This window comes from Drosophila novamexicana, unplaced genomic scaffold, assembly GCF_003285875.2.
Source record: "Drosophila novamexicana strain 15010-1031.04,08,12 unplaced genomic scaffold, DnovRS2.1 tig00000986-arrow-arrow-pilon, whole genome shotgun sequence".
Taxonomy (NCBI): Eukaryota; Metazoa; Arthropoda; class Insecta; order Diptera; family Drosophilidae; genus Drosophila; species Drosophila novamexicana.
The window spans coordinates 1,007,808-1,022,891 of record NW_020824835.1 but is presented as its reverse complement, the minus strand read 5'-3'; the positions used below and the strand labels follow the sequence as shown (position 1 = coordinate 1,022,891).

General features: G+C 42.2%; 1 protein-coding gene across 2 annotated transcripts; it reads right to left on the bottom strand.

Annotated features, from left to right (window-relative positions):
* Positions 1-555: 555 nt before the first annotated feature.
* On the bottom strand, positions 556-14,308 carry LOC115765698 (homeotic protein antennapedia). 2 transcript variants are annotated; one of them, XM_030709354.1, is made up of 5 exons: positions 14,245-14,308; positions 13,377-14,189; positions 13,208-13,246; positions 12,864-13,086; positions 556-1,113 (listed from the first exon to the last, which is right to left on the bottom strand). In XM_030709354.1, exons 2-5 carry the CDS (start codon positions 13,992-13,994, stop codon positions 863-865), a joined length of 1,131 nt encoding a protein of 376 aa, XP_030565214.1. In that variant the 5' UTR covers positions 13,995-14,189; positions 14,245-14,308; the 3' UTR covers positions 556-862. The 2 variants fall into 2 exon arrangements, with proteins under 2 accessions (XP_030565214.1, XP_030565215.1); XM_030709355.1 differs by lacking the exon at positions 13,208-13,246.
* Between the last annotated feature and the right edge of the window lie 776 nt (positions 14,309-15,084).

Sequence of the window (15,084 nt, the reverse complement as noted above, 5' to 3'; positions counted from 1 at the left end):
CTGCTCTTAACTGCATGCATGTTCTCTTTGTTCTCTGTTATCTGTTTGTATTCTATATAGTGGTCGTATCTTTCGGCTCTATCTACATAAAACACACTATTCGGCATATTGCATTGCAGTTTAGCAATTGGTTTTGTTGTTGTTGTTTCTGTTGTGAGTTTATTTTGCGCTAAAATTCCTACAAACATTCAATTTAGTTTAGTTGTTATAGTATATATAGGTTTATGTGGTGTATACAGTATTACACTATATAAATTAATCGTATATATTATTTATAAAGTATGCTTTACAGTTAGGACGCGTAGAACTAATGTTATTGTGTATGTAGTATTTACTCGTATATATGTTTCATATATAGTTATTAGTTATTATTATGTTATTGTTATTATTACTATTATAGTTGTTATGCATTAGTTTAATATATTTATATAATATATTTATGTATATATATATACTATATATATATAGCTTATTTAATTCTGAGGTCACATGAGTTGGTTTTGTTGAGTTTTACGCTTTAATTGTATTTTTATTTAACTTATTACGCTTTCTCCATTTGCATTTTGTAAAAATTAAATAATAATAAGAAAATAATAACAATTAACTAAGTTGTAGTGTTTAGTGTTGTGTAGTGTACTTTCTTTTTATGTACTTTTGCAACACAGTAGATATTTCGTCCTCTTGGATAGTTCAAAACAAATTTTTCATAAATTGTAAATTGTATTTAGCTTGAAATTTCATTTAGTTTTGCGCTGGCTTCGCTACTTGGCCTTGGACTTGGACTCCGACTTGGACTTGGACTTGGACTTGGACTACTCCCCCCATAACCATAATCACCCTCCCGCACTGGCCAATGCTCCTCCTACTGGGGACTGTTGGGTGGTGTTATCTCGTCGCCCTCGCCGCCGGAGCCGGGCTCGCCCTTCGTCTTGTTCTCCTTCTTCCACTTCATGCGTCGATTCTGGAACCAGATCTTGATCTGACGCTCGGTCAGGCAGAGCGCGTGCGCGATTTCGATGCGTCGCCGGCGTGTCAAGTAGCGATTGAAATGGAACTCCTTCTCCAGTTCCAGCGTCTGGTAGCGTGTATAGGTCTGGCGGCCACGTTTGCGCTCTGTTGGTTTCAAGATGATCAAAAGAAATAGAAATAGAAAAGAGAAAAGTTCACAATTAAAATCAACGCATAGTGAACAATAATACAAATGCCAACAACAACAACAACTATAATGCAAACAACAACAACAACATCTTCAAAAGTGATCTGAAATGCAGCCACATATCAACATTTGTATCTACATCTGTATCCGTAAATGTATCTGTAGCTGCGGCCGTATCTGCGGGCTTTGTTCTAGACCCAAACGCAATCTCAGGCCCCTGAGCAGTGTCTGAATACCACATGAAGCGAGACGCACGCAGCGTAGACCGAGGCTGATTAAAAGACGACCTTACCGAATTCAGATATTTGTACTTGTCAAAAACCTTACAGACCCAGGTCGGGCCGCATGAGGCACCGATAGGGGACAGCGAAGGGGTACGAGCTGCGCTGCGGCATCTCTTTTGGATTAAGGCTGGAGAGATTTCATGGACAAACAGACAGCGCAGTTTCTGTTATGGGGCTGGAAAGAGGGCCAGGGGCAGTCCTATACCTAGGGGGAGCTTAACTAATTACCAAGAGGTCTGTGGGTATCATGAGGCGGAGTCAGTGCAAAGCACTCGACGGTAGCCGCCGCTGCCACTGAGTGGAGCCGCTTGGTCGAGTAACTGTAAAATAATTTGGAATAATTACTGCGCCCCAAAAATGAGTTCAGCGCCTAATGACACTTACTATAATTATAATTTTGGTAATGACAAAAAACCAGCAGAAAAACAAAACACAAAAAACCGAAAACGAAAGCAAAGCATGAAAACAAAATATGTCAAATATAATACCAACTAATATGATTGTCAATTGCCCTCCTTTGAGCCCGCACTCCTCCCGCAAATGGTCAGCTAGCGTGAGAGCTTTGGGTGGGTCCGTTGTCCGAGCTGGCGCTTGGAAATGTCGCCAGCTACACCCTCGAGAGGGTCAGCGGAAATAGCAATGGAAATGAAAATGGCTGGGAAGTTGAAAATCACCTGAAGAACACTCGCAGCACATTACACAAACAAACGGGGGCGTCGCGGCCGGACTCTTTTCAACATGCTTAACTATTTTTTAATAACCTCTTCAGCATTTGTCTTGCTCAACTCGCTCGTTCAATGCTTCTTCTTTTTTGTTTTTTGTTTTAGATCTCTCTTGCTGGAGGTCATTACATCATAAGCTCTTTTTGTGCGGCGGCCATTAATGCGCGCGAATCCGATTCATAGCACGAGGGGGGTAGATCCATGGCGGCCGCGGGCTGCCCCAGCTGCTGCGGAGGGGGAGGGTCCATGCAGCTACCTTCTTTTAAATGACACGACTGATGCCATGTCTATAACCCAAGGCGTTCGCATTTAATCATCATCAGTTAGACGAGTCGCCGCAGCAGCAAAAAAAAAATAACAAAAAAGGAAAAAACATAAAAAACTTGAGAGATTTGTGGTAAAAAGCGTGCGTGTTTTTTACCCTTCTCTTAGCCAGACTCTGCCTGCTCGTAAGCCTCAGTATCGGCAGCCGCATGAAGTTCATACTTAGGGAATGAGTTGAGCCACGTATTAGATGAGGATTTAAGGAGTTCAAAAGATTGTGGTCAAGAAGAGAAACTGACTTAGATGTTCTTTCCTCTATCAAGAGGAACAACTTTTGCTTATATGGCTTAGTTTCGGAAGCAGCTAATTTTATGCATAAAGGCATAAAATAGTTATCTGTGGTTTCTTTAAGTGAAAATCCGTATGAACATATTTAGAAAAACTATATTATTAACAAAGATATCAAAGCCCATATAGATTTTCCATATGTTCCCATCACAATGAGCTAGAAATATTACATATTAATTGTATAAGAGTTGTAGAGTTCTCTTGATGTTAGGTTCTCATTCGCAAGACTAATTCTCCCAACGGAAGCAATGCAAAAACCTGAGCTAATTAGCAGCACACGGCCCAGAACCCATAGCAGACCCCACGGCAGACCCAGACCAAGACCCAGGCCTGGTTCCAAGGACCCAGCGTACCCCCATCTCATGAAACGCAAATAAATGATTATTTTAATTGATAAAAACACCTTCATGGCTCACAACTCGATGAGGACTTTCAACGGTTAGAGTAGGAGAAGGAGGCAGGTGATTGGTGAGCGGGGCTCGGGGGTAGCTGGGGGCATATCGTTTGGTCGCTGGCAATTTAAGAGCGGGCGCGCTCACCTCTTGGCTGCCTGAAATTAGTTTTTAATGATGCCTTTGCACATTTCATGCGGCCATCACTCAAAAGCCAAGAAAGCAACATTTTATTTTTTTTTTCATTTCATTTTCGTCTCGTTTTTGTTCGATAGTGTGCGGCGCCCACTTTACACTGAGCCGAAAATTGAGTACTGAAAAATTATTATAAACGCATTAATGGCGCTTTGAAGCAGCACTTGATGGAGGAACAGGCAATAAAGGGGCATGAGGGGCGGTCTGCGTATCAACTACGAGAAATATAATAAAGGTGAAACAATTAATATGAAAAGGAGTAGCGATACGCACTCGACTCCAGCTCCGACTGCGGCCAAGGCGCCGAATGTGGCGCAACTCACGTGCCACGCCCCGCACACCTAACCAGTCGCTGGCCAGTCGAACTACCGGGCAGCCAGTTGGTCGGCTGGCTGGCTGGCATTAATGCTTTTTGATATGAAAGCGTATTGTAATTAAATTGCGATTAGGCCACCATTTTAACCATTTTACTTCTTGCTCCATAATGGATTTTATTCCATTTTTTCTCCCTCTCCCTCTCCGATCCCTCATGTGTACACAATTACATTACTATTATTGTGTGTGCGAGTGTGTGCATGTGTGTGTGTGTGAGCGATTGCGCGGCGCAGCGTTTAAAGGAAATCATTAAAATAATTACTACAACATTTTATGAAATTCGTTGAAGTCTCAAACAAATTATTATTATCTAAAAGCAAAAAAATAAAATAAAACAATATAAAAGTTAGAATCTACTTTGTGTAGAAAGGGGTGTAAATTGTTTAATCGAAAGCTTTTGTTTGCATTTAAATAAAAAAAAGGAAATAGGCTAAAACAGTGCGAATTTGTTGGATAAATGAGTTCAATGAGCATGTTTTTGCCATAAATGAATTTTTACCAGCAATTGAAACAGATAATTAAAAAATATGAATCCATCTAAATTAGGTTTTGGTGTTTTGATGTATCTTTTAATTAAGCAAGATTCAAATCTTGGCATCCAACAAACTTAATTTGAAGAAAAGTCAGTTCTTAGCAATTATTCGTTAGTTCTTACTACTTAGTAAGATATATGCCAAACTGCTTTTTACTTTAGCCAGTTTTTTCGGTGATTCTCTAACTAGGCTTTTAGCATTTAATTTTCATTATGTATGTATGATCTATTGAATAATGAGGAAGACACTATTTGGGCTGAAAGATTATTGCCTCCGATCCTACATGCCCTCATTCCCTGATGCCCCGCTCTAATCATCAAACGCTCTTTGCAACGAGCCACTAAAGAGCTAATTTATTGCATATGCCTCTTGCATTTTTATAAGAGTTAAGAAAAAATTATCAAAATAACCTTTAACTGAACGTCCCGGTGAAACCTTCAAAGTTGTCGTCGTCGGTGGTCGTTTGTTGTTGCTTGACAAACTTGCATGTCATGCGGCGGTAGTTGATAAAAAATGCGAATGCACTTGGCAAAAAGTAAAAAGCAAGTCCGAAAAAAAACAAACACCGAGGTTTACAAAAAAAAACTAAAAAGCACACATCAAATGCGAGTAAATGTTTTTTTAATTGCGGAAATTACAGAGAAACGCGCGAGCCGCTACAACAAATGCTGGCAAATTATTATTGTTTATGCCCGCGAGTTGATAAATTTTTGCGGAGAGTCAAGAATGCTCGTGTGTGGCATTCGAGGAGGAGCTTGTGATGTCACCAGCACACCCAAAGTTGCCGAGTCAGGCGATGAGCTTGTGCTAAATAAACAGCGCCCCCTGGCGGTGGGAGAAACAGTCACTGACATAGTTGCCAATTAGCGCAACCTTGCCGTGAACCCCGTGGATATCTGCATAGAAGCCCAAGCTGAAAACTTTTTCATTACATTTCTGCATTTCTGACATTTTCCAGCTGCTGCTTCTGCTGCAGGAAAACTTTCTGCGAGCCACTGGCCACTCGCCATTGGCTCCTGGGAAAATCCTTGGCAATATCCGAGTGGAAGTTCGAGGTTTGCCGAATGCGCGATTTGACGACTGGACAGACAGGTTTTTTCTCCGTTTTTAATTTATTTCCACGCTACAGATTCTTTATTTTAATTAAACTCAAAATAAGAAGAAGAGGCAAAAGATACAGAGCGCTTTTGGCAGAGGTAAACGTCAACAATTAAAAATTACCATTGACCAGCACCGCATTTATAAACATTTTTAATTTCATTTTCCCTTTTCGCTGGCCATAATCTCGGGAGACGCTGCGACTTTTTAATTTGGGACTTGTTAAGCACTTAAGAGGGTTAAAAAATCGACAAAAGTTGACAGAAATACAAAAACAACACACACACACACACACAGTGGGTGCATAAAGGACAGCAAGAGGAAGAAACCTTGGTATATGGTAAGGAGTCTGCCTTATGAATGCATTCATTAGAGCAGCTAGCACATGTGCAAAGGAGCAGGGGAGAGGGTTGGAGGCGGGTCCTGCTGCTTTTGACTTTAGTCAGCGCTTAAACAAAGGCAAAACAGGTCAACTAGGCGGCTCAACTCACTCTAAGACGATACCCTATACACACGGGGGATATATATTGATTAACTGCGACCTTTGACCTGTTGCCATTTCCATATTCTATATATTTCTTATAAAGATTTTAAGAGTTGTTTTCTGAAGTTTAAATTTGATATACATTTATTTGGTAAGTTTCAGCTGCTGATGCTTTACAGGGTATTTCCAAGTGAGCCAGCCTCATTTTAGCTATTCATACTTGTTTGGCTCTCAGTCTTTTTCTATGTTCCCCATTTTGAATGTATTCGAATTCGGATTCACTCACTCGCTGGCTGCATGGCTGGCCATGGCTACCCATGTCAAAATATTTGACAGCTGACTAAAACATGCTATGCGAGACGGGAACGAACACCAGCTCAGGAGAGCCGGGGGCGGCAAGGCAGCCAGGCAGCCAGGCAAGCAAGCGACGAGCGCATCATATATCCCTAGGCAGGCCAAAAATTCAAACAAGCGACCTCTCTTTTTCTGCCTTTCTCTCTCGTTTACTCTGCCACCCTCTGCGGCTGTCGGTCAAGCGAGCTGCGTGCTGTGAGCAGCGAGCTGAGCGCCTGTTCCATCATGGCAGGCGCGACTGGCGGCCATTGAAACCAATGGAACCATGAAACATGTGGCCTGACATTGACGACGACGACGACGACGCCGCGGATCAACCGACAACTCGCAGCTTTAGCTCAGATTGAATTAGCAGCTGAAGATGGGCAAAACTATCTGAAAGCTGTACTTAGAGACTGCATCTGGTCTGCGCTGTTATTTATATAAAATGTAAATATTACTCTAATTTCGAGACAGGTAATTAGATAATGTGGTAAAAAATAGAAACTAAACATTTGAAAACTGTTTAATGTGTATATTAGCTAACAAGTTATTAATTTGAGTCGTATATTATAAAAACTAATAAAAACGAGTTGTTTTTTAACAAATTTGATATTCTTCAATTTATTATATGTGTGAATTCGAGGAACAAAAAAAGTTTCTGGCATAACTGTTTTAATTTGCTGAATAATTTTTTTATATTTTTCTTGTATTTAAGAAAAGTTAGTCATATTTTCTATATTGCAAAATATGAAATGTATATTGGGCAATTTGTTAGCAAATAATAGTTCATAACAAATTACCCACTTTTTTCAAAATTTAACAGAATGTGTTTTAAGGTATACTTCAAATAGAATTTTTTGTAGATTCTGGAAAATTCTTGACCACATAAGCAAAAAGTATGTGTAGATATATTTATATAGTTGCCCAAGTTATTTCGAGTTAAGATACGTATTTCTTATGAAAGGTATTGCCATTTCTGAGTGGCTTGAAAAGTTTATGGCTTGAGGAATAGCGAATACAGCTGCGACTCGGATGCTGGATCTGTTTCTGGACAAGTTGTTGGACAGACCACGAGCGAGCTACCTCACTTCATTGCTGCATGAATAATATTCGTAATTTGTCAAAAAGGTTGGCCAAATCCCAAAATAAAAAAAATAAAAGAGACGTGAAGCGGCATCCAAAAACTGCGCTGCGATTGAGCGAAATGAATGAATGCGAACAGAAACAACAACAACAACTACAAAAAAACACCCACAGTTGGGGCAAGTCTTGTTGTTGTTGTTGTTGTCGTGGATGCCTCGGGGCAATACCCTGAGGACCTTTGGCGAGCTGTAGCCATTATTTTTGGACTGCTCTTCTATGCTGACCAAGAAACACATAGGGGCGGGGCGGCAGTGGGCGGCGTATAAAAGCGAAATTTCCTTTTCGCATTCGCTGCGCTTTATTAAACTTTTTGCAGCACATGGAAATCCCAAAAGTTCCTGTCATTTTTTTTTTTGCTTCGCTCGGAGCTCAGTTGTCGTTGTCGCTTACATTTTGACAGCCCGTGTCAGCTGCCGGTGGTGGCAGCTGGGCAGCCGGGACAGCCGGGCAGCCGTGGCTGTGGTTTCGGTTTATATTTTTAAAAAAATCTTCACGCATTTGGAAAATTATCTTTTGATCCGCACGCTTCAATTGCGCGCCGGAAGGTGGCAGCTACTCGTGGATTGGCAGCAAATGCGTCAACACAATGCCACATGCCGCATGCCACCCAGCCAGTGGACAGCGCCATAAGCCAGGGCAATCGCCTGCCTAAGTAGTTGTTGTCTCAAATGTCTCGCGCTGCCATCGAAAAGTAGTTTGCGCGCAAATCCTCAACTTAGCAAAACTCCGGCTCCGGCCAGGACTCGACTCGACGCGACTTGGCCCGGGCACATTAAGTGCAGCGCCAACAGACAACAAAGTCGCCGGGAAGCAGCGCGGCAAAACTTTGCAAAGCCAGCGCCAAGTGCAGGGGGTTGGGGGCCATTCTCTGCCAGCGGATGATGGCCGGGGATCAACGTTTTACGTAGCAGCCATGGAGAACCGTAAAAAACTTTTGCAACAGACTACAGACAATGCGCGCGGGGCGGGGTCGACATCCAATGTGCAACTTTTTGGCGAGAAGTTCTTTTCATCGTGCCTGCGCCCTCTGACACTGACGGGGCTCCAAGGCCGCGGTGTCGGGGCTGGTAATGGGGGATTGGGAGCTGTCGCACATAATGCGCACAATGAAGTGCACTTTTCATACTCGAAAGAATTGAAAAGTTGTTTGCCACACGAACGCCTCAAACGAGCCAAACGAGCTGGCATACAGATGAGCCACAGAAATTCTTTGTATACCAATTGGTTCTCTTAAATAAATACACGATAAATAGATGCGCGATTGGACCAAGGAGATTTTCTCTAGAGTGAAATTTGATATGCATGATGTATAATGGAGAGCTTAAATGTAGTATATAAATATTTACAGTGAAAACCCTCTCGTATGGACAGCGACCGTCAGATAAACTTGAGAGGGCAAATGGGTTTACCGGATTTATATTAGCTTGACAGAAAATGTCCACCCAATGAGGGTGTCCGCATAGTGTCCATTTGGAGAGTTTTCACTATCGACATGAACTATGCTGCTTAAATATTAAACAAATCCCAATAATATCGCACAAATATACCACTTTAGGAAGAGTCGGGCGAAAAAATGAGTTTATGTTTAAGTAAACTTTCTGATCTTCAAAATTGAGCAATTACGAACTTGAAGAGTCTACTCGAACATCTGCATAGCATAGTATTCAATCTTCTGCGTGCCGAAGGAAGCCTTTCTTAATTATTTGTATTTTGCAAAAGTTAATGCTTAATAAAAAGTTGCTTAATAGTTTATTTTACGTTATTAATTTTCGTTTTAATCTTTGTTAAACATATTTTAAGAATATTATTAACTTTATTGTTATTAATTCAAGCTGTATGAATATTCCGATATTGAATTCAGTTTTATTCTCTGTCGATTTCGTTAAGCTTGGCTTGTCTTTACATAAGCCCAAAATTGAAAAACTCTTTTGCTTTCATTACATGAAGGCATCTCCCTCAATATTGTAGCCAATCACTTGCCCAGCTGCAGTGCAATCTGTGAGCACCAAAAACAAAACAACTCCAAAGTGCCCGAGTCTGTGGATATTTACACACATTTAGATAAGCAACGTGGCGCAACAAGGTCAAATATAAAATTCTTTTGTTTCTCAAATACATAAGCAGACAGTCGGAGCAGAGGATGCGATGGCAGCTTTTGCCGTTTGGATGCTTGGTTCAGGTTCTAGCCAAATGCCACTTGTTGCAACTATTTGTTGACTGTCGCTTAAATTTATGACCCAACGGCGAGCGACAAAGGCAGCAGCAGGCAGCGGCGGATAAGGGATGTGCTGGATGTGGCTGGGCATGTGGCAAGTGGCAGGCACAGGCCGCAAGTTAGTGCTGCTTATGAGCAAATTATCAAAAACCAACTTAAAACTTTGCCAACTCTCCAATATGGAGCATCAAAAAAACATTAACGCAGCCAGCACGAGAGCTGCCCAACTACCCAGATACCCAGCCAAAAGCAATGCCTGGGAAGCGCTGCACTTGGACTTGAACTTGGACTCTGGTCTGGGGCATGGACTGTTGCTGACTGTGCCTTTTCCGACTGCCTGCTTGTTTTCCCTTTTTTGTGCTCATGAGTTACAACTTAATTGAAATCGCGCTTTGTTGCAGCGACAATGCCTCGCACTGCCCCGCCTGGAGGGACGACCATGAATCGGAGCTCTCAGCTCTGAATTGTGAGCTCTTCTAGGACGCCAGTCACGATCGGCTCTCTTTAGTTATTTGCCTAATGCCCGCGTGAAATATGACGAGGCGTTAAGTAGTTACAAAGCAGCCACAGTGGAGTTGGCTTTGCTACAACTGGGAATAGTGGGAATCGAGAAAGATTATTACTATTATATAAAGAGTTGAAAACTTTTCCAAATCCGGATCTTTTATCTTTGAGTTACCTTAAGCCGAGTCGATCACTTAGACACGGCGGAACGAGATACGATACAATTGATGAGCATATAAAGTTGATGGACTTATTTTGATAAGTGTTTATATGGGAATATTTGCCTATCGATATATTGATATTATTCTTAGAGCAAGTAATCCCACTTGCTAACCGAACCAATAATTTATTTATTACATTACATTTTTCGTTGCTTATAATTCGCAAGTGGTTAAAGCTTAGGAATGGGCACAAGGGCTTGTAAATCTGGAGCCGGTAGCAAAGTCTGCTGTTGTCTATAAAGACAGCCTGCCTGCTTTTGTTGGTCCGTATCACCAGGATAAACCTCGAGCTGGTCGGCTTTTATTTAGTTTATTTTCAACAGGTCATTAGAAAACTTTTGTTATTGCTTCTAATATAGCTGAATTTCGATTAAGTTGTCAATCGTTTAAATCGAGCTAAGCTTTTTTTTTTGAATTTTCAACCCACTGTGGCGACTATTTTTATTGCTTGCACAAAAAGAAAAACTGAATGCAAAGCCTAAGCAAAAATAAACTCGTATGCATTTAATCATCGTAACTTAAGCTCGAGATCATGTTGTGCCACAGCCAGAGTGCTCCGACTCCGACTCCAACTCCGACACCGAGTCCCCAGGTCCAAGTCTTACTCTAACCACGGGCCGCACCCTCCGCGGGAGATGCCGTTCGAGCTCTGACTCTGGCTTCTTGTGCGCGCCCAAGACTCGGTTCTCAGCTTCGACTCGGCGGTTGGCTTTGTCTCTGTTTCTGTGTCGCTCCTTCATTTTTTAATAAAAAAAAAACTAAGAAGATGAAAAAGAAGAAAACTTCTTGTCACCGCAGCGGGCTGGTTGGCTTTGCTTTTTGTTGTAGGCGCACAATTTTTTTGCAGTCTTTTTTTAAATATTTTTTTGCACGCTGACACCGCCACAAGGGGGATGTGTAGGTGCAGGCGGCGGGATTAAGACGACGAAGTGTTTGGCCAGCTCCAATGCCGTCCGACGGACCCAGGTCGGACCCATTCATGGGGGAGCATGGCGCGCAGCGGCCGCGGCGTGTTCTGGAGATTAATAAATTGATGGCATCCATTGCACATAACGTGTAACTAATGGCGCTCATCAATTCTGCTTTACATCTCAATCTGGCTAAGGCAGAAAAATAAAAGAACACAAGCGACAGGAAAGAAAAAAGCTGAGCCTGAGCCCCGATGTGGGCAAACAACAACTCGGCGGCGATTTAGTAATGACCAACGACGAGGCCAGGATAAAGGGAAGTGCTTGGAGCCGAGCAGCACTTGAGCTCTCTCTTCACTTTCACCCGCTTGAAAATGAAATGAAACTTCTTGGCAGGTCCAGCTGGCTATAAATGTACCTCGCCCACTTATGCAACGCGGGCAACTGCTATCCAGCCCGGGCCGATCCCTATTTCTGTTTTCAATTCTGTCCCGGACTCACATGGGATGAGCCTTTTACGGAAATTGTCTGTGGATTAGTTACGCTCCGATTTTGCAACATTTCGCTTTCGTTTTCAAAACTATTGTCAATTTGCATTATTTAACAGACCGCCTTCTGTGATGAGTCGAAGTCGGACTCTGACCCACGTTTGTACCTCTTTCGACCTCTTTCACACTGCGTGACATTTGTCAGCAGCCCTTTGCGATATCCTGGCGTTTTTGCCAGTGCATTCATCGATTTCGTTTTCGGAAATTTGCAAAATTTGGCAAAATGTCAGGTATCGGTGCGGTGTATTTGTGCTCATTGCAGATGGATTACGCCTAATGCGACCGATTGGCCAAGGCAATAAAGTGAAATTACTCGGACGTGTCAAGGTCAGCAAATGCTTGGGTATTTGGATTTCGCCTGCAAATGTTGCAGGCAAATGGAAATATTTGATGGCAAACGGACGTTAAATTGAATTTTTAAATATTTTATATATTTAAAATTAAATATTGTAGGCTATCATTACTTTAATTTCTGGCTACTTTTTCTTTTTTATTTAATTAATTATATATCTATGTTAAAACAGACACTGCAACGATATTTAATTAGACAAGCATTTAATTTAATTTGCCTTTTGTTAAGATAAAGTCTATTTTAATTTTAATTAATGCTTGTAATAATATTCTGACAGTTTTAAGCCATTTCCTAGGCATATTAACTGTTTTTTAGAATATTTTTATCTCACTTTCTATCGATATTTTCATTTGAATTTAACGTTAAAGCAGTGCAGTTTAACGAAATGTCAAACACTGTTCACTGCTTGTTGAAGCAGTCACAACCTCTTCAGCAAGCAGTGCGCACAGTCAGAGTTAACGAAAAGATCGCCACAGCAACTGTCATTTAATGTTGCACGCCAGTTTCGACCAGTGTCATTGGTGTGTATCAAATGATAGAGCCTTTGGTAGGGGAAAAATAAATTCCTAAAATCTTATCATTTAAGTAAAGTGTGAAATATATTCAATTGTTTGTTGTTAATTATCAAAAATAGTTTAAAATGTTGTTGTTTTTGTTGTATGCAACTACTACGACTAGTTAAACTACATTCAATGACTAACTACAGCAACCCACTACTATAAGAAGAAGAAAAATTCCACTTAATACGTTTCGTGGAATTGTCGATCACTTTCCTTGACACTTACCAAACTGACTTCGCATCCAGGGATACAGTGGAGACGGCATCCCTGAGGATTGCGAACTCGGATTTTGGGATGGCGGTGTATGTTGTCCGGGATGTCCTTGATGCATCTGTGGGGGTCCCTGTCCAGCACCCGGATGCATCATCGCTTGCGGTGGTGCAACCACGGGCGGCACACCCGTCTGCTGTTGCCCGTACATGCCCATGTTGTGATGGTTCTGATGCACCTGCGAATGGATAAGCCCAAAAACTGTATAAGTATCGCTTGGCTTAAGAGTGGAAGTCAGCACCAAAAATTAGAAATAACTAAGCAAAAGCATAAAGAACTACACCGCATCCGGTTCTTACCTCTGTCACATCGGGAACGCCAACGTCAGTGTAGCCCAGCTGGAGAGCGGAGGCAGGAAAGATAGAAGAAGCGTTTAGTATGTTATAAGCGGGAGCCAAGATTAGGAAGTTATATGTTTTGGGGGTGAGAACGAATTACCCTCTATACCTATGGAGCCCATTAGCTTACCTGTGCCTGCGGATGACCCATGTGATGGGGCAGTGTCATCTGTGCATTCATGTGATGCCCGCCCATTTGGTCGACCAGCGGCGGGGAGCCTCCCTCTTGCACCATGCCCAGGCCGCCAACGGCCGCCTGCAGCTTGCAGCTGGCATAGACCACGGGCTGTTGCTGCTGCGGATGTGTCACCTGTTGCGTCACCTGAGGATGCTGCTGCTGCTGTAGCGGCGCCTGCTGCGCCTGCTGTTGCTGTGTTTGCGCCTGTTGCTGTTGCTGTGACTGCTGCTGTTGTTGAGCAACGGACACCAGCTGGCCATTTGTTTGCGCCTGCGGCATCACGCCACCCACCTGGCTGGAGGGGCTGTCGGGGCGCGAGTAGCCCTGGTGCTGCTGCTGCTGCTGTTCCATGCCCTGGCCATTGTAGTAGGGCATACGGTCATAGGGCGGGAAGCGCGGGTAGGGCATGTTGCCCTGCTGATTTGGATTCTGGCTATAGTGATGCATCTGCTGCGCATCGAGATCGGTGACGCCGTTGCCCGGATAGTGGCCATGGTGCATGTCCGCTCCCATATACGAGTTTGTGAAATATGACGTCATGCTTTCGCAGTTATTTGTACTCATCGTCATTTTTGTTCTTCTCCTTGTCTCCTGACTGTTACCGTTCCTTTAACTGTTACTTAAGCAGTTACTCCTACTGTTTCCGTTTCCGTTTCCGTTTCCGTTACTGTTAATTTTACTGTGGATAGCGCCTGGTTACTTAGTTGCTAGTGACTGTGACTCGACTCCGTGTGCTTTTAGCTACTTTCCTATATACAAAGTAAACTGCAAGGGCATTCATAAGTCGAATATTTTAACCAGAGCTATGCCAAGGACTCACCTAAATATCCTTTGAACACTTAAGTACAATGTACAGTTGCGCCTTAAACTTAGTTGTCTAGTTGTGTATGGGTGTGTGTGTGTGTAAGGGGTGCGCTTTTTGTGTGAGGTATAACTTGATTTGCGTTCTGCTGTTCCTCTGTTTGCTGTGCAGGCTCCTCTTGCCTCCTCTTAATTTGGTAGAAAATCCGTTGGTGTTGTAGTTGCTGTTGCCTAAATCCTTAAGTAGCCTTAACCTCTAGTTGGTATTTTCAATTTTGATTTTGAAACTCTGCAAATAAACAAATGAAAGAATTGTTGTTTTAGTGTTCGATTTACTCGTTGTTCTTCGCACAAAGTTTCTATTCAAAGTGCCGCTCGAAATTTGTCAGAAACATGTGCTTTGAGCTTGGAACAACATGTGCTATGCGCTCATTGGGCTCTGCCCTCTGATAAATTGTTTATGCCACGCTTTGGCGAGCTCTTGAAAAAGATCGGAGTTATCAGAATTGAGTAAGAGCGGGACATCAAAAGAGATAAATAGAGTTGGAGCGAAAGCTGGTCCAGGGCGAGACAAAGCAAGAGAGTAAGGAGGTAAAGAGACTGAAAGTGAGAGATGGTCGAGACAAAATTCAATGCGCACATTAACGTTATTTGAATATCGGTATTATTACGACATTTTATTATTAAACAACTTTTATGTAGTTTATACCTATAAATATACATATATATATATAATTTATTCTAAACATAAATCAAAAATACAGTTGAGTTTAGATCCTAAAACCAACTTATTTTTTCTGACTGAAAACTGTTAAATTAAAAAAAAAGTTGTGACAGTCAACAATCTTACTGAGTGTTG

Coding starts and splice junctions, on each gene's coding strand:
- LOC115765698 (XM_030709354.1), bottom strand. CDS start 13,994: ATGACGATGAGTACAAATAACTGCGAAAGCATGACGTCATATTTCACA. Junction 13,247..13,376: donor TGGGTCATCCGCAGGCACAG/GTAAGCTAATGG, acceptor TCCGCTCTCCAG/CTGGGCTACACTGACGTTGG. Junction 13,087..13,207: donor GCGTTCCCGATGTGACAGAG/GTAAGAACCGGA, acceptor ATCCATTCGCAG/GTGCATCAGAACCATCACAA.